At 44.3% G+C, this 23,313-nt stretch overlaps 1 protein-coding gene across 1 annotated transcript; it reads left to right on the forward strand.

Moving 5' to 3' along the window:
* Nucleotides 1–697: 697 nt before the first annotated feature.
* Nucleotides 698–22,602, forward strand: NWD1 (NACHT and WD repeat domain containing 1). Its single transcript, XM_063289117.1, has 16 exons — nucleotides 698–781; nucleotides 1,613–1,729; nucleotides 3,252–3,546; nucleotides 5,676–6,924; nucleotides 7,662–7,865; nucleotides 7,948–8,110; nucleotides 9,088–9,205; nucleotides 10,672–10,836; nucleotides 11,229–11,426; nucleotides 11,879–12,001; nucleotides 13,246–13,445; nucleotides 14,191–14,463; nucleotides 15,766–15,856; nucleotides 20,458–21,014; nucleotides 21,955–22,018; nucleotides 22,322–22,602. The coding sequence occupies exons 1-16, from the start codon at nucleotides 698–700 to the stop codon at nucleotides 22,600–22,602; spliced, it is 4,182 nt and encodes a 1,393-aa protein (XP_063145187.1).
* Nucleotides 22,603–23,313: the final 711 nt, after the last annotated feature.

The raw sequence follows: 23,313 nt of genomic DNA on the forward strand, positions 1-23,313 counted from the left end.
TCTCAATATTTCGCCAGTCCCCTGGGGTCCCAGGCCTGATGACACAACCAGGTCTTGAGGAACTTCCAGAAAGTTAAAAGGGATGAGGCCAGCCTAACTTCTGGGGGAAGAATGTTCCATAAAGCAGGGGCCACAGCAGAAAAGACCCATCACCTGGGACCCGCCAAGTGAAGCCCCCTAGCCCACAGCATGCCGTCTCTGCTGGATCTGGTGGGATGGGCAGATTTAATCAGGGAGAGGTCAAATATGCCTTCCAGACACCCCCCCCCCCAACTTACAGTCTTAGGAGACTAATGAAATGTATTGTCCTTACTCTTGCGGGACAGATTATTTTGAGGGCGCTGATTAGCTGATGAACAGCCGTTGGCATTATTTCCCACCCTCCCTGCTAAAATGCAGACATTTTCCTCAGAAATCTACCTATGACTGGGCTAGTCATATGAAAACATCTCCCTGAAAACAGTAGCAAAGAGCATGATAAAATTATGTGCTGTTTACAGCTCTCTGGCAGCTGAGGCAGGAGAAGCTAGGTGTTTTACAGTGCCTAAAGGATCACAAAGCACTGTTTAAGTCACGGATTGGGGATGGGAGAGCACCAGCATTTTGCGATCAAGAGTGAACAATGGGATTGCCAGGGGCATTCAAGAGATGATGTCCAATGCTAGTCAGCAAAGGACCCAACTCTTCCATTGCAGATATGGCAGCAGAAAGGGAAGCCTTGATGGAGATGGCATATCCAGAAGTGCAAGTCTTCTGCCAGAAGCATGGCTTGATGTTTGAGGTAAGCTGGAAGTAGCAGCTGCGGAGAACACATGCAGCTCAGGGTTGAAATGTAGGGATCTTGGTGTTCACTGGGCCTTTTTTCCCCCTGGCAAACATTTCATCACCAAACTAGGTAACATCTTTTCAAGCTTAAACACCAGCCAACCCTTGTGATCGGCACTGATGTTGCTTAGTTTGGTAATGAAACTCAAGCCGTCAACTTGGGGGGTGGCTTGCTATTAGTTGGGTTCCTGAAAGTCTCCAGAACTGGTTTTTGGTGCATTTGTGAAAATTTCCTCTTTGGTAGATAATAACTACGATGATAGTGAAAAAGATGAATCTCTCATGTTCAGACGTAGTGCTACGCCACCAAACGCAAGGGGCAAACAATAAAGAAAGGTCCCCTCGCCTTTTGAGTCCCCAGAGATTCTGTTGGGTCAGGCTAGGTCTGTTCTGATTTATCCCAGAGCAACAATGTGTATGTTTATGGACACAGCACAACAGTCAAATCAGTCAGAACGAAAGAATTAATCCGAACTATGCTTGAAAATGTCGTGGTTAATTTCACTTATATACTATTCTTCCTCTTACAAGATCTAACACATTTGTAGTTGTACCTGCCACGAAGAGACCTACTGTAATCGACACTTCACGGTACATTTTCCTTCTCTGAACAGAGAGTTGGAAGAAACAAAGAAACCTTGCAAACGTGACAGACTCAGAGTTCTGCCACCCGACCCTTTAACTGTGTAATAGTCATTTACCTGCTTTAAGGAAAATGGGGACAAATGTTTCCAGATGATGTTGTCTGCCAGCCAATTCCCATGACCCCTCCCCAAATCTACTCTAGGTAATTGATTTAAGATGGGGCACCTCTGATCACATGGGCACTGGCCATACACCTTCTCAACCCTTCTTGGAAGAAATCAAACGCTGCCAGACACTTTCAGTGGGTTCCAGTTTCATTGTAAGTACTATTTTTATTTCATTCTGTCTAGGGACAACACCTGGATCAGCAATAACACTGCTGCTATTTTACTGCTTGATGATGTTGTAGGCATGGAGGAAAGATGGTACAGGAATCTTTACCAATGAATAAATAAATAAATGGAGGCACTGGTGCTGGGACAGGAAAATGATTTTTTTTTTCTTTTGTGGTATTTTTCCTGCTTTTTAAACTGTAAACCTCCCAGAGTCATTAGCAGTCAGGTGGCCTCTAAACTGTACAAATAAATAAATGCACAAAAACGTGTGTGGATTATTTTGTTGGTGAACAACCTAGAGAAAGGACAGTGTCTCTGTTTCACCAATGGACCTGAGCAAGAATGTTTAAGAAGTGTATAAATTGCCATCTTCTTTTTACTGGAATGAAATCAAGCAAATTTTTCACCACGGTTATATTTGCGATATGTTGTGGACACCCTCACAAAATGCCTGCCTCGTGGGGTCTTGTAATGGTATAAAAGGAAAGGAGGGGAGAAAGGCTTTCAGACTTGCAAGGTTCTGTTAATGTAACCTTACAATAAAGATAATAAAGTTAGTACTCAGGGCTGTGTTTTTTGTCTGGACTACCTCAGAGGGCCAACATCAATCTTGCAAGACTAAAAATATTTTTTCCCTCCTTTCCTTTTACTCTCCAGAAACTAGGGAGGGTCCCTTCTGAAATGCCTCCTACATCCCCTCTCCTTCTGTGGGCTAAGATACCTTTACATGCTGGTTGTCCAGCCTGTGGTTCTTCCTCCTGCCTCCCAAGGTAATTCCCACATACCATTACAGACCTTGTCTGTTCATAAACAGATGACTCATTGTGAAGATAGACAGTACAATATACTTACTGATGTTTCTATTGTTTGCTATGGAAATTTTAATATGTTTTTTTAAAGATCATCTTCTTGGCCACTTCTTCTAGATGATGTTTGTTAGGTAGCAATTGGCATAAATTCTCATTCCACCTAATATATTTATTTATTTATCTATCATATTTTTATTACTGCCCATCTCCCCCACTCGGGGGACCCTGGGGGGTTCACAATAAAACTGGGCGGTTCACAATAAAACTTAATTTAGTGGCTGTATGACCAAAAAAAAGGAAGTAAGTGCTTGTTTTTATTATTCTGTAAGGCACAAATGCCCAAGATTTTTGTGATTGTTGTTGAAACATAACCCATTTGAACTGTTTTAACTGAATGCTCCAAATGGATTGTTTTGTCTTCTCTGTAATGCCTTTTGGCCCAAGTAACAAAGCCTTAGTAGCATGGTCCTTTCTGTGAGGATTCAGTTGAGATTCATAGCTTCTGGGTGGTTCTGGAGCGGGAAGAAGGGAGGAATGATGCAAAAGGAATTACAAGCATGAAAATCCAGTAGTCCAGAAGGCATTTCTTGTGCAAGTTCCCAATGGAGACCAGAAAGCTCCTTGGTCCAACTTGGATTTTCAGGTAATCCCAGCTTATATCTTCAGAAGAATTACTGAGAAAACCTTTTTGCTCCAGGCACTGCTTGGAAACGATTATGGCCGCTGCCCCACTCCTCTGACCATTGGGGAACTGGAATTTGAGGTCCTTAGAACGCAACTTCTGGAAGAGCCCAAGACCTTGCAGCTTCTGGCCCAATGGTACCTGAAGGATGAGAATGCCATCCCTCCTGTGTATGTTCTGCAGCAATCATCTCAGGCAAACCCAGATGGCCTGGAGGAAAACTTGCTCTTGGTCCTCCGTAAGGCAGCCTGCCAAGCAGAAAAGCGTGGGCTCATCAGCAAGGAGCAATTGCAGAATTACCACAAATCAGGTATGTTTCCCAGATGAGAGGTCTCTCCATGGCATGCCTTGCTGGGATCTTGGTGTACTATTTGAACCAAACAGATGGTTCTCTACATAAATCTAGATTTTATATCCCTGTGTTAAGATCCTATCTTTCAGTCCATGATGGTGTTGAATCTAAACAAGCTGTGCCATCTATAAGGAGAACAACTGTTCCCATTCATTTACAGAATTCACTGCAATAAGACAAAGCAGTGACCACTGGCTTATTTGGCTTTCAGAGAGAAGGAGGAAGAGGCCTTGTAATGATTACTAGCCAGGATGTCTACTTGCAACTTCCATGTTCAGCAGCAATCTACATCCCACCTACAGAGGCATAGTTCCCTGGGCCATCTGCTTGAAAGAAGATGCTCATCTAGATGAGCCCAACTTAGTCTGAATCAGCAGGTTTCTTCTTATTCTAAAGTGGCCCAGTGTCCACTTTGTGGGATAACCTTTCCTGTTGTGGGGTCCTTCAGAAATGTTTGATTTCAAATATCATTAGGTTGGGGAAAGGTGTTCTACAGACAGATATATAAGAAAAAGTAACCAAAGAAGAGGGCTATGGATCTCTTAAGTCACAGTGGCATTTCCCTGTTAGAATTCAGTTTTCTAGCTAGGAAGGAGAATTGCATTTCACTTATCTAGGCAGTGGCAACACCAGGCATGGATCTACAGCCCCACATCTGAAGATTCCCTAATATCAGTCCACATCTGCCTTTTTCCTCTTTTATTTTATTTTGTTATGCAGTAGATGTCCTTCCTGTTACCTCACCTCCTTCTCCTTCCTCTCTTAGAGGCCCTTTGGAGAAAATAAGAGCACTTCTACACTGCCACTGTTCCTACTTCCCTATCATTCAGGAGTGTGAAATCATCCTGCCATTATTTTCACCACTGTTGCTTTCAAAACAGAAGCAACATGCAAAGATCATTTTGAGCCAACAGGAAAGCACAGAAAATGTCATTTAGTCAGTGTCCCACTCTGAGCTATGGTTACCTCAGAGTAACAACATTCCCCTTGCTTCCTTCCTCCTCGCATGCAGAAAGGAGAAAAAATAAATAAATTGATAGGATCTCCAAAGTCCTAATTTTGAGGCATGTAGGGGAAAGCTTCTTGACTGCAAAGCCATCATCCTTCTATGAAGCCATTATTCTTGCTTTGTTAAACACCCACTTAAAGCTGCAAAAGTAGAACCATTTTGTGGAAGACATTTTGAAATCCAGGGCTTTCACACCTCTCAGTGTCTCATTCTTGAGCCTAAATTATGTATTAATACCCCCTCTCTCCTAATCAAACCGCTGCAACTGTCAAGAACGGGATGATGAACCTCCCTGATGGATTGCTGCCATTAGAGCAATGGAATGGTGGTAGCAAGGCAAGGAGAAGCCAGCTGCCATCACCACCAAAGTATACTCAGAGTGTGGGTGATCTTCACTCACATACAGCAGCCCCTCCTTCAGCCTTTCCCTGAAACTTCCCATTGGCAAGGTGGGTATGCTCTGCCCATTGCCCTGGCCATTAGATAGGCCCAGCATTGGACTTCATACATTTTACTTGCAGCACCAGCAATTTCATCTGCAGCCTTGGAGTTTGCACATTGCTTGTATGACTACCTGGAGGTGGTGCATGGATCTGTACTTGGAATGATGTGATTGCTGGCAGAGGGTAGACCATGTTGGTAGGAGTCAGAAGATTAGGGTAAGGGTCAAGTGAGATGGGAGTTTCAAACAGAAGAGGAACCTACCAAGCAGCAGCTAAACAAGCTTCAATGTGGTTCCAGATGACCCATTGCAAAGCTGGCAAAATACCAGCTCACCCCTCTAAATGAGGTGATGTTGTAAGATTGGACAGAGCTGATGTTGAAGTAGCGTGAAGTTGTTGTGTGGAGATGCCTTAAGATTCTAGGCTCAACTACACAGAGAAAGAGAGAGAGGGAGAGAGAGAAGGAAAAAAGAGCATCAGAAGGAAGAAATGTAGAGGCAAGAAACTGGAACTGGGCTCCCCAGTGGGCATCCTGTCCAGGGCTTCCTCAGTCCTAGTAGCTGCTTTGGCTCCACATTTGACCTGCATGACTCCCCTTCCAAATTCCCTATTCATCTCCTCTCAATCTTTTATAGAGATACATCAGGAAATTGAGGCTGGCCTCTTCAGATCAGGTGAATGTGATGGCCAAGGTACCACTGTATTCTTCACAGAAGTGGACATGCCCACATCAGATAGAGTGGACTCACTGTTGGGCGCAGATGAAGTTGGTGGTAAGCTGCACCCTGAAGAACCACAACAGTTAGCAGATCTGAAGGCAAACATTGTAAGCAAGTATCATGAGCTGATCAAAGTTCACAGGGTTCCACATAAGGTGGAACCCAGCACTGTCCGGCAGAAGCCCCGGCCCAAGTATTTGAAGGATCTCTGTGACCAGTTTATTGCTGCCACCAACCATCATGTGCTCAGGAGCCTGAGATTCCAAGAAAGCAATCTTGGGAAGCCACCTGAGCTGATTCAAGAGCTCACTCATCACATGGTCCTTGGTCAAGAACACAGCCAGGCTTTCTGCTGGCATCAGGACCTGCTGGATCACATTTGTCAGCATATTAAACAGAACCACCATCAAACCCACTCCCCACTTGTCATCTGTGGGCCATCAGGATGTGGCAAAACAGCCCTGTTGTGCCATCTGAGTGAGGCCATTCGAGCCACCCTGGGTCAGGAAACAGTGGTGATACTTCGTTTGCTGGGAATCTCACAGGCCAGTTCTACATTAAATAGCCTTCTCCACAGCCTCTGCCTACAAGTTTGCTTAGCCATGGGCTTCCCTTATACCAAGGCAGTTGGCAATCCAGTTCTGCTCTTCCACAGTCTGCTCTACTTAGCTTCTTGCCAGGGCACACGGCCACTTGTCCTGCTCCTTGATTCTGTGGAGCAGGTACGCATACCTAGAAATGCTCACAGAGCTTTCTGGTTGCCAAAAATCTGTCCTCCAAAGATGCACCTGATTCTTACTGTGCTGCAGAAGGAAAGTGAAGTTCTGCAGAAGATCGTGGTGGCTCCAGAGGATTGTCTTGAGATGGAGCCTCTTTCTCAAGAACAAGTGGGGGTGATTCTCTCCAAGACTTTGTTATCCACAGGGCGTACGCTAAAGCCCACCCAGCAGGAGCTGTTCCTGCAAAGCTTTGCAAAAGGTGGGCATGCTCTGCCACTTGCCCTGGCCATCAGACAGGCGCAGCATTGGACTTCATACATTCTACTTGCAGCACCAGCAATTTTGTCTACAGCCTTGGAGTCTGCGCATTGCTTGTGCGATCACCTAGAGGTGGTGCATGGATCTGTCTTAGTAGCACATGTACTTGGCTATCTTACCTGTGCCCGGTGAGTACAAATGTGTGTGTCTGCTGTTGGCAGAAGTTAAAATAGCAGGATACAATTGCTAATAAAGGGGAGTGTAACCGGTAGCTTGGTGAAACTGTCCAAGTTCTGTCGAGGGAGAAGAGAATTCCAGATACATTCTCAGGGGTGGAATGTGGTAGCTTTTAGCATTTCTTTAGTCATGAAATGGCCAAGATGTGTACATGTATGTCCTATTTGTCACTGTCCTATTTTCTTGCCAATAGTTTTCAACCTACCTTGTGTTTCATACTTCCATTAAATCCCAAGAGAAGACATATTGAGGACATTCCTCTCTACAGTCCCTGCTAAACAGCTCCTAGAATTAAGATACTAATCAAGAATTTCCCCCAGAGAACCTGAGACCAATTGTTCATCCAATTTTTCTCCACTTTAGTGGAGAACTTTGAAAGGTCACTTATGTTCACCTTCAGTTACATTTAGGATATATATTAGCTTCCTGGCAGTAAAGACTTTCAAGCAATATCAGACAAGAAGAAAACTAGAAAACAATTTTCTTCTAGCAAGCCTTTGTTCATTACCCAATCAGTCATTTGGTGTTTTATGGTGAGATCCCTCAAAGCAGGTAGTCATTATGAAGAAGGGCACTAAGAGGGAATTATTTTTAGCAGTCTGGCCATTCCCCTCCCCAATTACCTGCTAAGGAAAGAGAAGAATAACAGATGTCTGCCTGCCTGTTTCTCCCTCTCCCCTTTCCACAGATACGGGCTCTCAGAAGCAGAGCAAAAAGATATTTTGTCCCTTGATAATGAGGTTCTCACTGAGATTTATTGGCTCCATCCTCCTCCAAGCAAAGTGGTCCTCCGCTTTCCACCCCTGCGATGGGCTCAGTTATACCAGGACTTGGCCCAGTGGCTGGAGGAGCGGTGGGCAGATGGCTTTGTGCTGATGGCTTTTGCTCACAGGTCAGTTGTCGGTTGTTCCCTCCAAGGCTGCTGAGATGATAAAAAAGCCGGTGCTGGCTTTGACCAGTCTTCTTCCATGCAGGGAGTTGGCTGCGGCTGTGGAACAGCGCTACTTGTCCTTGCCAGAGGAAAGGATCAAGCATCACCTGCTCCTGGCAGATTTCTTCAGGGGGACGTGGAGCTGGGGCATGAAGAAACCCATCCAGCTGCCATCCTCCAACAAGCCTGTGAGCTTTGATAGGAAGGTGAACTTCTGGAAACTGAGGAAGAGAAGGATGAAATGGATAGAGAGATGGATGGTTGGGAGAGCCAAGACAGCAGTACTTCCTGGGAGATTCCCAGAGAAGAAGGAAGAGAAGCCCAGTAAAGGTTATAGAAATCAACATGAACCTTAGCTCTGTCTTTCTAGAAAATGGCTTGGTTTCATTGAGTCTGGTAGAAACTTTACGACTGGACCTTCTTTCCCCATTTTAATAGCCATCAGTTTGGGAGTTGTAATGCCAACAAAGATTGTAGAGAGGGATGAAATCAGATTGGGAAAGGCTGACAGTAGAGGAGATATTATAAAACAGAATCACTGAGTCATACATTTTACTCACAATTAAGCTCAAAAGGGCTCAGTGGGCCTTATTCCCAGATGTGGATAGACATGCAACCTACAAATAATGTGAGATAAATCAAGACAGGATCTATACAGAACAGAGGTGGAGAACATCTGAGGGAGGAGGGCTGCATTTGATTTCTTTTTAAGATGAATGAGGGCAGCACTGGGTGATTCAAAGCTCTGGACCCCATACAGTATATTGCACGTAAGTGGAGCTGAGTTTTTCTATGGTTTTCCTCTGGGTTTTAGGCTTGGGAAGGTGGTTCTTTACATTTTTAAATATCTGAATGTTATTTTAGGGGCCACGCTACATTTTTTATGTGTTTCCTACCTTTTACAGGGTGCTATCCATTGTCTGCAAATGTGCTTTTAAAATTTGGCAGTATAAGGGAGCTCCAAGCCACCCCAAAATAAAGAGTTTGGAGCTGGAGGTTGGAACCCTAATATAGGGCAACATAAACTCACCAAGTAGCTGGAAGAAAGTAATAAAAATGTCCTTTGCATTATGTATACCAATAACTGATGGTTGGAAAGTGTGCCTTGATTTGACTTATAGTAAATAAGAAATTATATGGATTTTAGAAAAGTAAAAGTCAAATGTTGATTCCTTTGACCTAGGTGACTCCTCAGCCTCTTTGGTTCTCCAGCACACTTGCAAACCAGAGGAAGTTGAGCGAACTGCCCTTCCATTTACTGCAGGCAGGTCTGTTTGAGGAGCTGCAGAGAGATGTTTTGGGTAAGAGATACGATTCGGTAATTCTACACTCAGCAAAGTTACCTACACATTGTATGAATGCCTGTTGCCTGGGTAGGCCCATCAAGGAGTAAATAGCAACACAACAAAAGAAGGGGTGGTAGTTGGTAAATCCATTTCCTGTTGGAAAAAAAAACACCTTTATCTATTTCCCATTACAGGTAGTCCTCACTTAACAATCATTTGTTTAGTGATGGTTTGGACTTATGATGGTGCTGAAAAAAACCAACTTATGACCAGTCCTCACACTTGCAACCATCACAGTGTCTCCCCACAGTCACGTGATCATGATTTGGGTGCTTGGCAACTGGTTCGCATTTATGACCATCACAGCATCCCGTGGTCACGTGATTGCCATTTTTGACCTTCCCGGCCAGCTTCTGGCAAGCAAAATCAATGGGGAACCACATGGTTCACTTAACGACTGTGGTGATTCGCTTAACAACTGCTGCAAAAAAGATCATAAAATTGGTCAGATTCACTTAATGACCGCTTTCCTTAGCAAACCTAAATTCTGGTCCCAAATGGGGTAGTTAAGCAAGGACTACCTGTATGTTTCTTCAGAGGCACCATATGTGCAATACAAAATGCAGTATATACCAAGAATATATTATGATGTCCCTACAGAAGTGTCAATTTAGTCTGAAATGTGTTCAACTATAGAAAATATTGCTTTTTAACAATAAGTGGATTATTTTCCCCTTGCTTTTGTTTGTTTTCCATTGCAACAACTTAGGATCTTCACTCCTGACCATGCTAGACAAGGTTTCTGGGAGTTGTTTACTTGTGTCTAGGCCATACCCCTGATTTACATACTTCCTCCTATAGGAAGGAAGTCTTCCTTGTTCTGGTTGCTTTTGTGATGTTCTCATGTGTTGGAAGTCCTGGCAAATCCAGCATGCCTCATTAGCGTATGGATGGTTGCACTAGGATGCAAACTCTCCATGCTATTGAGGAACCTGTTTGTTGCCACCCACTTCCTCTCTCTCTCTCTTCACTGGGAGCGAAGCACACAGCTGTGTGCTGCTCCATCTCTGGGTGCCATGCGGTGGGCCTGGAATTCCCATTTCTTCCATGCAGCTCTTGGCAGCTGTAGGGCTGAGAGTTTAGGGTGAATTAAGTTTAGAAAGAACAAGATACAAGGAACATCATTTTTCCACTGAAGATGAATGTAACCGAACCAACAATAAAGTCAGTAAGAATCTTTTTACTCACCTTAAACCTACTCTGTCTAAGCATGTGATTCTTTATGCTTGGGAGAGCTGAGTGTGTAAGATCAATAATCTGTGTTTCTCTGAAGTGCTCATTAAAGCCATTTTGATAACATTCTTTCTCTGTGCACAGCTCCTCTGCTGTGTTAAACTCTGCTCCATTGGGTTGTCCTAGCAGGCCACTAATGGCTTCATCATTGTCTGCATGTGCTCCCTACTTTCTTCTTTTCCCATCAGGGAACATGAACTGGATCATCTGCAGAGCTACTTCCACTGGCATAGAGAGCTTGATTGCTGACTTTGCCATGTGCCTTGCCCATATCAACTGTCCAGAGCTGCGTCTCCTGCAAGAGACTCTCCTGCTCCTGCAGCCTATTGTGGATAGCACACAGATCCATGGAGGTAGATAATCACTGCCAGCCTTGAAGTTTAGGAATGGCTCCCAAACACCTTGTCTAGTCCATGTCATCAAGGCTGCCAATGTACAGTCAGTTTATTTAAGCAGATGTGGGAAGCCTTTGTGTTGAAATTAATAGGTGCAAAGTTCCTCATGCCAGATCAATGAGCCACCATTGACCTGGTGGAGGAAAGGATCCACTGTGGCCTTCCACAGTTCTGTCCACATCTACCATTCCAGCCCACTTCAGCTGAATCTTTGTTCTTGGACCAGTGCCACCAGCATATTTTGAATCCCACTGTTGGAGTGGGCTTGGCTTTCACTAAAATCTGAATCTCTTTCTTAGCTAACACAAACAGAAGATGGTTCTACTTCTCCTGCCTTTCTCCCTCTGCAGAAGCAAGCATGATCTACATGGAGATGTTGGCACGGCTGTTTTTCCTCAGGCCATCCTACCCAGAGATCATTGGGAACGTGTGCAAGCAGTGTGAGAGCTGGTTTGGTGCTTGGCCCCATCCGGTCCTCATTCCTCGCTCTGGATTCTTCTATCCACCTGGAGGACCTCTGTACAAAACACTACCTGGATTCCCTAAAGGTAGAATATTCTGTTTGCCCAACAGGTTATAATGATTATTCCTCCCTCCCCTTTATCATTGAAAAAAGCACTGTGTAGCAACATCTTTGCATGTGGGCCATGTGGATGCCAGCTTAAATCCTCCAGATGCCTTGGTTAGAGTGGGGAGGCTTTTGAATACTGAAGTCCCATGAAGCTCACTGGATGATCTTGGATCAGTCCACTTTCAACTCAGTCTAAGAACTGTTACGGGGACAGCATGTGGAAAAAGCATGTTGTTGTAGGAGGGAGGATTTTATCACAGTGCAGGGAATTATGGGCTAAAGTGTGAGAGGTATTAGGACCCAGGGTGCCAGATTAAATCCCAGGTAGGCTGTTCACTACCTGTAAGTCACAGAAGGGACCAGACATTCCACTTGGATCATACTATCTGCCAAGATAATTCCTCAAATCCCCCTTTTTTCCCCATGCAGGAACTTCAGCGCTAGAATTCAGCCTTGACCACAAGTTGCTTCTGGCTGGTTCTCTGGATGGCTCTATGATTGTATGGGACATGGAAGATTTTACCGTGCGACATGTCCTAACAGGACACTCTGGTGAGGCTCCAAAAGACCATTTTTACAGCCAGCCTCCATCAGGGGCTCCAGTTGATCCCAGTTATGATGACACAGAAATCAGACCAGGGTAATTTATGTAAACCAACAATAAACACCTTGGAGATAACCTCAGTGGCTGGGTTCAGATAACACATTAGCCTAGGCTAAAGTGGTTAGATTGTGATTCAGCATGTTCTGGGACTCTCGTCTTATTAGCATGTGGTGTGCACCAGATCATCAAAAGGTTTCTTTGTATGGGCACAGCATGTTACATGAATACAGGAATTGCTTTAGAATTAAGCAAGTTGCATGAATTCAGTGTGTCAGATGGGTACACGCTGTTAGCTGCAGGGCAGAGTGCATTCAGCTGGCAAGACTTAGCAACTCCCTAAGGCTATCCATTGAAGAAGAGAAGAGTAAGGTTTCTGTCTTGGGCATTTGCCCAGGCTCTCACTGAATGGAAAACTGCTCTAAGTTTTTCCTCTGAGGTTCTGTAACTCACCCTTGAGAGTCTGGTGTTTGGTTTTCAAGACCCATCAGAACATTTATTTATATGAATGATTAATTCCAAGTCTGATATCCATGAGTAAATCACGCTGATGCAGATAAATAAAACTCTGTTGTCCATTGCCTTCTTCCCATCTGCTGCACAGTACCTTGGAATAGGTAATATTGCTACATATTGCTACAGTCCCATCCTTTCTTCTATCTACCTAAGCCAAAGGTTGGCAGCTTTGGGGATATGGGGGTCTGTGGGGAGGAGGGGGTCAAAAAAGTCAAGATGGCAATCACAACCACATGACTGAAGCCACAACCACATGACTGAACCATTTGGACTTTTTGACCCACCCCGTGGACACCCGTTGGGGGAAATGGATATTCTGCTGGGAGGAGATACATGAATAAACAGAGGCAGAGCCAAAAGTGCTGGTGAAGGTAAGAGTGGACAATTTTTGAGGCTTCTCCTTCACTCTTTTTTCATTTGTCAGTTTGACATCTTCCAGCCACTCTCTGTCCCTATGTAGGAGGATGCCAAGAAAGGGACAAATCCCTCTTGGCTGATGTCTGAATTGTCCATTTGCAGATAGTTTTCTGAAATTGAGCCAAGGGCCTCATGAGGTTGTTCAAGGGTTGCAGGTTGTTCACCTTGATCTGCTCCACCAGAACTACAACCAGATGTGTGAGCATGCTGGGTGACATCCTCTTTTGAGGATCTTTCTCACCCCATCCTTTCTGTCTTGCAGCTGAAGTGAAATGTGTGAAACTATTTGGAAAGGGGACCCGTGTTGCCTCGGTGGCCATGGATCGCACACTGCGCTTGTGGTGTCTGAATTCTGTCAGGGAAGAATTCTCTATCCACAATGTTCACACTAGAATGCTGAGGTGTTTCCAGCTTCACATTGATGAAAAGAACCAGATGATATACTGGGCATCAGGTTTGGAGGTATGGGACCCACCATGCATGTGGATGGGGAGATAGCTAAGCAATGCTGGGGTCCAAAACTTAGGCAGGGGTCTTCAAAGCAGTGGGCATGGAAGAAATGGGATATATATATTGTGAGGGTTCATCTGATCTTGTTGGATACTCTGGGCAAGCTGGAAGAGGAAATACTCTTTGGAGTATTAGGGCCATGAAAGGAAGCCAAATTCAGGAGCAAAGTTCTGGTTGAGACCCCAGAAAGTCACTGAAAGAGAGGAGAAGATTCTCAGAAAGAAGTCCACAATCTCTGCACTGGTATTAACAAGCCTTCAAGAGTATTATCTGGATAATGGAGGGAGTAGGGAAAGAGTGGCACTCCTGATGGAAACAGACACATCACCCATCACTCTTAACCACTGATCACTATGTTTCTGAATGATGAGAGTTGGAGTCTAAGATCTGGAAAAGCATGGGATCTTTAACTTTGCTGTGTGACCAAACTTGAATTTGGGAGCCAACAATACACGTCTATGCATCCACCTCTGCAGTTAAAGACAGAGATTAATCTTCTGCCAGATTACTAGTTAAATTAGCACGTTTCCTGGGACTGCTGCTCAGACTTCCTGGTTGATGTATCTCCTTAAGTTTAGAGAGAATAAAGCAAAGAAGAGCTCTTAGCTCCTTATTCATAGGAAAAATTTTGTGCTTTATAGAGAAGAGAGGCAAAAAAGGAGGGAGAGCGTGAATGGATTTTTCCTCTTGCTCCCAGGTCAGCGCTTGGCATCTGGAGACAGCTGTGCCCATTTTCCAGATCTCTGCTGAATCCCCAGACCAGTGGCTCTGTGGAACTGTGTTTGCACCAAGGCTGGTGGTTGTGACGGTATCCAAGAGGGGTGTCTTCTGCTTGTGGGACAGCATCAGTGGACAGCTCCATTCCAAGCAGGAACTGATAGGGCTGGGAGAAGAGACACCAACATGCAGTGTATTGCTCCACACCCTGGGCAGGATGGTGGCTGGTTTCAGCGAGGGCTCTCTCTTGATGGTGCTTGTTCTTCTGCCACGTCAGGTGGCCTTGTTGGGGAGAGGGATCATGGGTCGTCCAGGGGAGGTCTTTGGATGCAGGAACAGTGGGCTGCCACAGTGTTTTGGTTTTCTTGCAGATGCCTTGGGGATAACTTATCTCAGGGCTGATGATGCCTTTGGTGTTAGGGACCCTACAGGGTTTTATTTTGTTTTGCAGGACCAAGGGCTACAGTGGGTAGAGTAATGATGCAAAGCAGGTGAAGCTATGTGCCACGTAGCCACTTATTACAAATGCTGCTATGCTGCTTCAATTAGGCAACTCTAAGTAGCTTGCAGCATAACTTAGAATACATATAATGTACTAAAATAAAATTTAAAATTATCAAAATTATTAAATATCTCATTAACAACAACAACAATTAATACTATTGAGATAAATTCAACATCATTGTTATAATAACATCATCCTTACTCCACAGCACAGTGTTTCTCAACCTGTTTCTCATGCTGGCTGGGGAATTCTCGGAGTTGAAGTCCACCCAACTTAAACTTGCCAAGGTTGAGAAACACTGCCATAACATAACACCAAGCTGCTGGATTCTTCTCAACTCAAATACATCTCGAAGTGCAATGAGATAATTTTTTCTCATTTCCACGCCCCGCCAGCTCTGAGGGATATCTGGGGAGATTCTTTGACTGTTTCTAAGATCATACTAAGCCCATTTCAGGCCATTTACTGCAATAGATGTATTTCCAGTCCCAGTAGTAGAAAACTGTGCCACCGTTTTCTGGCAGTTATGGTCAGAGAGAATGCTGTTATTTTATGGAACTGTTTTTTGCAGTGGGTGGGGCCAGATGTCCATCTGGAGGTGATGTGAGGGGCATTACTCTTTATTGCTTGGGGATGTAATGGCTAAGCAAAGTCTGACATGCTGTTTTCATTTGTTTGTCTTGTGGGGAAAAAAACCAGCCACTTACCTTGCTTTTGCTTGGTGGTTTGCCATTGAAAAAGTAGCATGATTTATAGTGGCTTTGGGAGCTGCAGAAAAAAGAGTTACCAGGCATCAGGTTTTTCATCCATGTTCTACATGGATTAGATACAACTCCTCAGGTTTGTTAGCAACAGTTTCCAGGCCCTCCTTGATGATCCTGAGACTGGATATAGGCCTCACGGAGCATCTTATTTCCACAGTCATAACTCTTCCATGGGCTCAGAAAGTACTTAGACTTTCTCCCTCCCTATCCTTACATCCAAGACAGAGACTAAAAATGTCCAGGCTGGGAGTGGGATTCTATTCAAACCATCTCCCTCTCTTGACAGATCTCCTCTGATGGACACAGCCTGCTGGAAAAGCTCCCAGAAGGGATCTGCTTTGTAGTGCTTTCAGAAGACGAATCTCTCCTGGCAACAGGTTTGAGTGAAGTTCTTGCTCTCTCACCTTACACTGTTTAATAATGTCATTTAATAGCTGCATCATATCAGCAAAGTAGCTGGCAGAGGCTAGTGCTGATCTTTAATCTCTGTAAGCCTAGAAGATTGGCTTTAATCACATGACACTTGGCAAAAACTAGCAACCTTTTTGGCCAATGGGCACATTTGGAATTTTCACGACATGTTGTTGTAATTAATATTTAAATCTGTCTGCCACCAAATCAAACAGATCCCTTACAGCTTACAACAAGATAAAATGCAATGTTGGGACGTTCTTACAAAATGATTGCTGTAATGTATTTTATGCTGCAATCATAAAATATCCATTCACCAGAAGGTTCCCTCCATGGTCTCTAACCATCCACACCCAGATGCCTTTCATATTCTAATTAGCTTTGTCTCTGTTTTTTTAGCCCCTTAGCACCTAAAGTGTGGGTCTTTGTTGGGACTGGAAGCATTCTGATAAATCAAGATGATGCTAGATTGTGGTACTTCACCAGCTTCCCATTTAATTTTGTAAATAACAAAAAGAAAAAGAAAAAAAAGTTAGTAGGGGCAACTAGGGAGGGGATTTGGCATAGCCCTTTTATAGTCCACTTCCAAGGCATAGCTTGTCTGCCCACAAAGTCCCCTCTTAAATCCAAGAAAACCGAAATGATGATTGCTGATATCTGGTATCTATTTAAATTGTCTTGGCAGGAATGTGTGTCTAGGTGGATGCATATGCCATGGTTCAGGAGGGTTATTTGCCAGTGCAAGGAGCTTTTTGCACACAAGAGTACCAGAGCAGAACCTGGCATCTGAGTTCTTACTCAGAATAAGACCTCCATCCTCCTCTTGGTTGAGTTAAGGGATTGGAATGACAAAAAAATTTTGAGACATAGTCTGAGGTAAATTCCAAAAAAACTTACTCAGAGAGACATACATAGAGGTCAGCCCAGAAGTCCAAAGCCAAATCAATCCAAATCCTATGCAAGTTTCCAGTCAGGGTCCAGGAAGCAAAGCTCCTGGATTCAATCTCCTGGATTCGATCAAGGCCCATCGCACAACCTCACAAGCAATCAACACTGTTTCCAACAGTAAACTATTCCCAAGAAAAGTAATAGAAGGGAGTAGCTCGCCTGCCCTTCCTCAGCTGGTATTCACCTGTTTGCAAAGCCATCCATGCTAGCAGTTTCCTCTGCCTTAATTCAACTGGTCCTCATAAATCCTGAGAAGGCTGCAGAGTCATCCAGCACTTTGGACTACTGACAAGTAGACCTTCATGCCCAAAGTCCTTTCCCTTGCAAGAGGTGTTTAATCATCACTCTGCTTTGTGATGCTGTCCCTGCTTGTAGCCAAAGCTGTGGTGTTTGGGTGGGTTGGGCAAGTGCACTGAATCTCAACTGGAATCCTCCATGATGCTCACAGACTAAGGCCGGCTGATTGTGATCATGCAGTGCTAGAACCTGGCTTAGCTGGTGCAGTGAGTCTGTCCTTCTCTTCCGAAGAATCTTCCTCAAGTGAGGCCAGGACATTTTCATTGCATGAGCATCCATGTTTGGGGGGTGGGTGGGAATGATTACACATATGAGGTGACATAATCATGCAAATGCCATGACCTACATACTTGCATGCATCAGAGGCTGTGATGCAGGTATGGAACTGTGTCATTTTCATGACGACACCATCATGCCTGCATCATCATCTTAACATCATTGCATTTATTACAGATGCTGCTATCTCATTTGTGCATTATTGCAGGTTTTGGGCATTGTGTAAGAGTTTTCCTGGGCAATGTGACTGGATTCCACCAACTCCTGGCCTCAGATTTGCTGCATTCTGCTGAGGTTTGTGCAGCTGCTATTTCAGCAGACAACACCACCATCATCACAAGCTCCCAGGATGAATGCATACGGGTAAGAGGCCACAAATGGCATCGGGTAATGTTGATAACCAGGTATGTTTCACACGTGACTGAGGCAAGTGCATCCTATAATGTGGAGTCAACAAGTCAAGTTGGTGACTGTGCTATTGAAGCTACATGTGTCACACACATGATGCATGTAAAAGGGGAGAGGCTTCAATCATACAGTCACAGCTGCATGTGGGGGTTAGCTTAGATGACAACTAATGCTACAGTTTTCATGGCTCAAACTATGTTACTATGTTAAACTATGTTAATACTTGTCAGCAGTTAGAGATGGGGGAAGTTTTAGGGGCTACAAAGAAAGCTGGCTTGGGAGTTGCTTGTTCTAGAGCAGTGTTTCTCACACTTGGCACTTTAAGACATGTGGACTCAACTCCCAGAATTCCCCAGCCAGCTTGGAGTTGGCGTCCACATGTCTTAAAGTTGCCCAGTTTGAGAAACGCTGCTCTAGACGACAGGTTGCCTATCACCATTCCAGAAGTATTTTTCTTTTAACTGGGAAGAAAGAAATGCATAGGATTGTTTTGTACAAAGTACAGCTATGAAGTTTTACTACCCTTGGGTTGAAGAATCAGAGCACTTTTCTAGCATCTGAGACCCAAATTTTTATCTCTAGTTCCTGGCTCCTAATCTTGTTTTGCTGGTTGAGCCCCACCATGCTGTGAAATTGTCTCCTTCCTTAGTATACTTCTTCTTCTACTACTATCTAGGTGTGGTGTCTAGCCAAACAGGGTTTGCTGACAGATGTTTTGAGTGATACAGGGATGCCTTCTACACACCTGGCTCTCTGGGATGTCACACTGGTGTCAGCCTCTTGCCACACACCTTATCTCAGAGTCTGGGATCTCAGCTGCGATCGCAAGCATAAACTACTCCCACCATGTATGGCAAGCAAGAACTGCATTGGGCTTTCCCACGATGCCAAATATATCTATTTTCCCCAAGCCCTTTACAGCTCTAATGTTGTCATTTGGGATACAGAGGCAGGTAAGTGATACACCAGCAGAAAAGCTTAGCAGAGAAACTTTGGGCCAAATGCTTCAGAACAGAAGATGGCAAACTTTGGGGGCATGTGGGCACATTTGGAGGTTGGAGGGCATGTTGGGGGCACTCTTACAAAATGGCTGTAATAGAGAGTCTCACCCAGGGCTGCAACTGGGTGGGGGGGCAAGCGGGGCATGTGCCCCGGGCTCTGCACTGGGGCGGTGTCAAAATGAGTGCTGGGGGGGCGCCAAAATGGGAGTGGAATCCATGTTTGCCCCGGGTGGCACAGACCCTAGTTGTGGGCCTGGTCTCACCCACTCACAAAGTGACTTACCAGGAGGTAGATTGATTAGATTATATCTCCCAGGACTGTGTCTCTCTCTTTCCACCATTGCCAATATTATTGCTTAATTGATGGGACCTGGAGTACATCCACCTACCAGACCGAACCAGATGGGCAGAGACAACCGTAGATAGCCCGGTAACTGTAGATATGGTCCCTCTAATAGCCAGACCCCACTATCTTTCACAGATAGTAGCCCACCAGTTTTATTTTCTGAGAATGCTATGCAGCCTATGCAAGACTCAGAAGCATTACTGGACGTAAAACTGATAGGGGACTCTGCAACTTTTCTTTACAAGATGCCAGTGTTCAATCCATCCATCCATCCATCCCTTTCTTTAAAATTAAGGAACACCATAGGATTTGGGGGGTGGAGTGCAGCCTGGCATTCAAACAAAGGTGTGGTGGGGAGAGAATAAGAAAAGGAGGAAGGGGACATAACTGTTCCTGCTTCTGTCCCCACTGTAGCTTAAATATATTATATTATATTATATTATATTATATTATATTATATTATATTATATTATATTATATTATATTATTTGTGCAATTTATCAACTCCCTCAATCCTCATGGATTTTGTGGCGTTTATGGATTTTAAAATATCAGTAAGAATAAAACTACATTTGAAAACTTCAGTAGCAGAAATATAACAACTAATATCCTGATATTGAACAATAAGAAAAGTATGCACACATATCTATAGATACACATATGTGCTTCTCTCTCTCTTCCTCCATATTCCTGTGGAATAGTTTTGAAGCACGGGGTGTTTCCTCTCTCTGTGATTCTTTTCATGAGGACCTAAGGATTTTGCTGGGTTGGGCCACAAGGGCAAACTAATCCACCATTTTGACCAGGGACTAATAGCTGCCAATCTGGGCAACAGTACTGCCTGCCTTGTGTTTCCCAGCAAATGGTACTGAGATAATGTCTTGTCTCCAATGTAGAGACAGAAATGGCCACCAGGATTACTCAGCCATGATAGTCTTCTCCTTCATGACTTCATTAGCTCCCTTTTAAAGCCATCCAAACTGGCAGCCATTCCAAAGTGAATTTTGTAGCTTAATCGTGTGTGGGTGAAGGGATACTTCCTGCCACCATTCCCCCCTCCATCCTGCCACCATTCATCCTGAAGGAATGAATGAATGAATGAACAAACTCCATTCCCCCCTCCCCCGCTCCATCCTGAATGTCTGCTCACCTGGCTTGCTTTGTACCTGGGAGACAATGGAGCATACTTGGTTGTTGGTTACTGCTGGACGATGCAGAGGTTGGGCATCAACTCTAATGACCCAGTAACAGGAAGAATGGACAGTGCCTGCTGACATTCATCTCCCACCAGGGAAGGAGTATGATAAATTGGATGTATCGGCTCCAGTCCAATGCCTGGAAGTGGCTGAGCAGAGGAATCTTCTCTTTGTTGGACTGGCTTCTGGAACAGTGCTGGTGTTTCCCTTGGATTCCAGGCAAGATGTTGGCTGCATCCCCCCTGCGGAGAACCAAAAACCTGTCTGCAACTTGGCACTCACTCAGAATGAAGATCAGCTGGCAGCTGCCTGTGATGATCTTGTGCAGGTACTGGATCTGCATCAGGAAGAAACAGGCCTCTTGATTGACCGACCGGCTTATACCTTTTACACACAGATCCCTGGTGCAACAATTTCTACTGTGGCTCTTCTGTCTGGATACCGGGTGCTCTATGGAATGACCAATGGGGAGCTTTTTATGTACTACTGCTTGGAGGCCCATGTGTTCCCACTAGAAGCCCATGGCAACTGCATCACCTGCCTGAAGACCAGCCATGGAGAGAAATGGCTGCTGAGTGGTTCAGCAGATTCACTGCAATGTCTCTGGGATGTGCAGCTCTGCTCCTGGGAACACCAGATGTTTTTCCAGAAGGTAGGATTTTTGCTATTGCACAAAGTTTATATGTCAAGTTAAAATGTAGAATTGGTATTAGAGTAGAGATGGAAGTTGAGCCTGGGGGAATAGAGGAGCATTAACAATGGAAGTCTTTTCAGAACAGCTGCCATGATGGCGAACTCAAAGATTTCCTCAAATCTCAATCTCAGGATGTGAAGTCTCAGTAAGTGGGAGCACTTAGCTGATCTTGAAAAAGTAAATAGGATCAGAACTAGTTAGTACTTGCATGGGAGAGCACCAGGAAATGCCAGAACTAGGAATATGAAAAAACACTCCAGAAGAAGGAAATGGTCTCATCTCATCTCATTGTGCCAAGAAAACAAGAAAACATATCCATGTTGTCACAAAAAACTTAGTGAGATTGAGGGAGAGTTTACTACTATATAAATCTGAGTGTCTGCCCTCTTTATTTGGATATATCCACTTGTCCACTATTCATTACTTTCATTCTAGAGATAACTAAATTCCAGAGAAAAGGCAGGTTAACTATGGCTAGAGTTTGTTTTTGTGGTCCTTGGAGATGGCATTCCCGGAGTGGAAGGACCTGGACAGAGTCCACTTTACAGGCAGATACTACTGGGAGTAGGTGGTCCCACAGATATCCAGCTCCTGCGCAATGACGGGTTTTAGATATTACTTGAATTGTAAGCTAGTCCCAATTTGGCTGCATAGAAGGGAAATTCTAGAAAAATATAATTTCCTTCTCTATGCAATCACTCCAACAGTGGCTTTTATGTCTATCCCCAGAGACCCACCTCAGCAAGAGTATCTGTCTCCTTTACTGAGGGCAGTCCCACTGATCTGTGTCTTGCCTGTTTGTTTTCCTGTTTAAATTACTTTTCCAAAACATTGTTTGTTTGTTCCTTCCCAGCAAGATTCCTTTTCACATGGCATTTTCTGCGCATGCTTTTCAAAGGATGACCACTACCTGTTCACCAGCTCTTTGGATCAGTGTGTTACAGTGTGGGATGTCTCACGGGGTGAGCAGTTTGATATGTTTAGGAACCTGCAACTTGGGGCACGATTACCTTATATGGTAGCAATCTCAAGGGAAAGCTGGCAATAAAGTTGAGGAAACAGGCAAACATGTTTCCTTCAAATGTGTGGTGGGATGTAGGGGCAGGTGTGGGGGGAGGAGGGGTAAAGAAAATCAAGATAGTAGCTTCAACTGTGTGATCGAAGCTGCTGTCCCGACTCCTCCTGCTGACACCCTGTGGGATGGAACAGGTTGAATGTAACTTGAGTTCCTTGTTGTGACATCGGCATGTTCCCACTTTCTGCAGGGGCCCTCTTAGCGGTTCAATTTGTGCATGCAAAAATCACCAGGATGGTGTCAACAGCTGACGGCTTTGCTGCTACGACACAACTTGGCTACCTCATGCGGGAGAGATTCCGCTGCCCCCAGGCCATCAGCCCTCGCCCTGGTCTGCTCAGCAGTGTTAAAGCAACGCATAGAGTGAAATCTCGGCCAAAAGAGAGACAGGATCCAGAAGAGACTCAGGGCAATCCGGGAAGCAGCCAGAGCTGTACCAACAAGCTCTCACAAATTTGTAGGATTGTGTAAAGCACTGAGAGATGCCCAGTGACAAAGAGTGGCTGGGGTATCTAGGTGGTCACCAACAAGCGAGCCACACTCAGTTGTTTCCCACATTTCCTTAGAGTATTTCCTTATTTCTGATTCTGGAGCTCTGGGAAAGGATGGCTATCTAATGTAGGAGACAGCAACCTTTTGGGGGTTGAGGGCTGCACAACATTTGTGGGGAGCTTTCATAATGCAAAGTAAGTAGGCTATTCCTTATTATTTTTCCTGCTGGGATTTGGAAGTATTGTATGAGTTTAATGGAAGAATAAAGAAATTCCAACAGTGGAGGAATGGGCTGTGAAAATGTCAGAATTTGCAGAAATGGCAAAACTGACCTGTTTGGTCAGAGAAAAAAAGAACAAAAACTTTTTTGAAAGACTGGAAACCTTATACGGACTTTTTGCTAAAAAAAAGAAAGAGATGACATGATAATTTATAGATTTCAAGACTAAGAAAGATGTGGATTAAAAGAGGGGCTGAAGGGACTTGTATAACATCTAAAAGGGAGGAGGGGCAATAAGATTGTAATTATCTGTTGAAAAGTCATTTACATATTTCTTAACGTTAGCTTTTCATTTCTTGCACTTTTTCGTTTTGTTTCTTTTCTTCTATTTGCCTTTTATTCTGTGTAAAAAAAATCTTAATATAAATAAATAAATAAGAAAGTATGAGTTTATAGGGTTTTGTTTTTAT

Source organism: Candoia aspera, chromosome 1, assembly GCF_035149785.1.
Source record: "Candoia aspera isolate rCanAsp1 chromosome 1, rCanAsp1.hap2, whole genome shotgun sequence".
Taxonomy (NCBI): Eukaryota; Metazoa; Chordata; class Lepidosauria; order Squamata; family Boidae; genus Candoia; species Candoia aspera.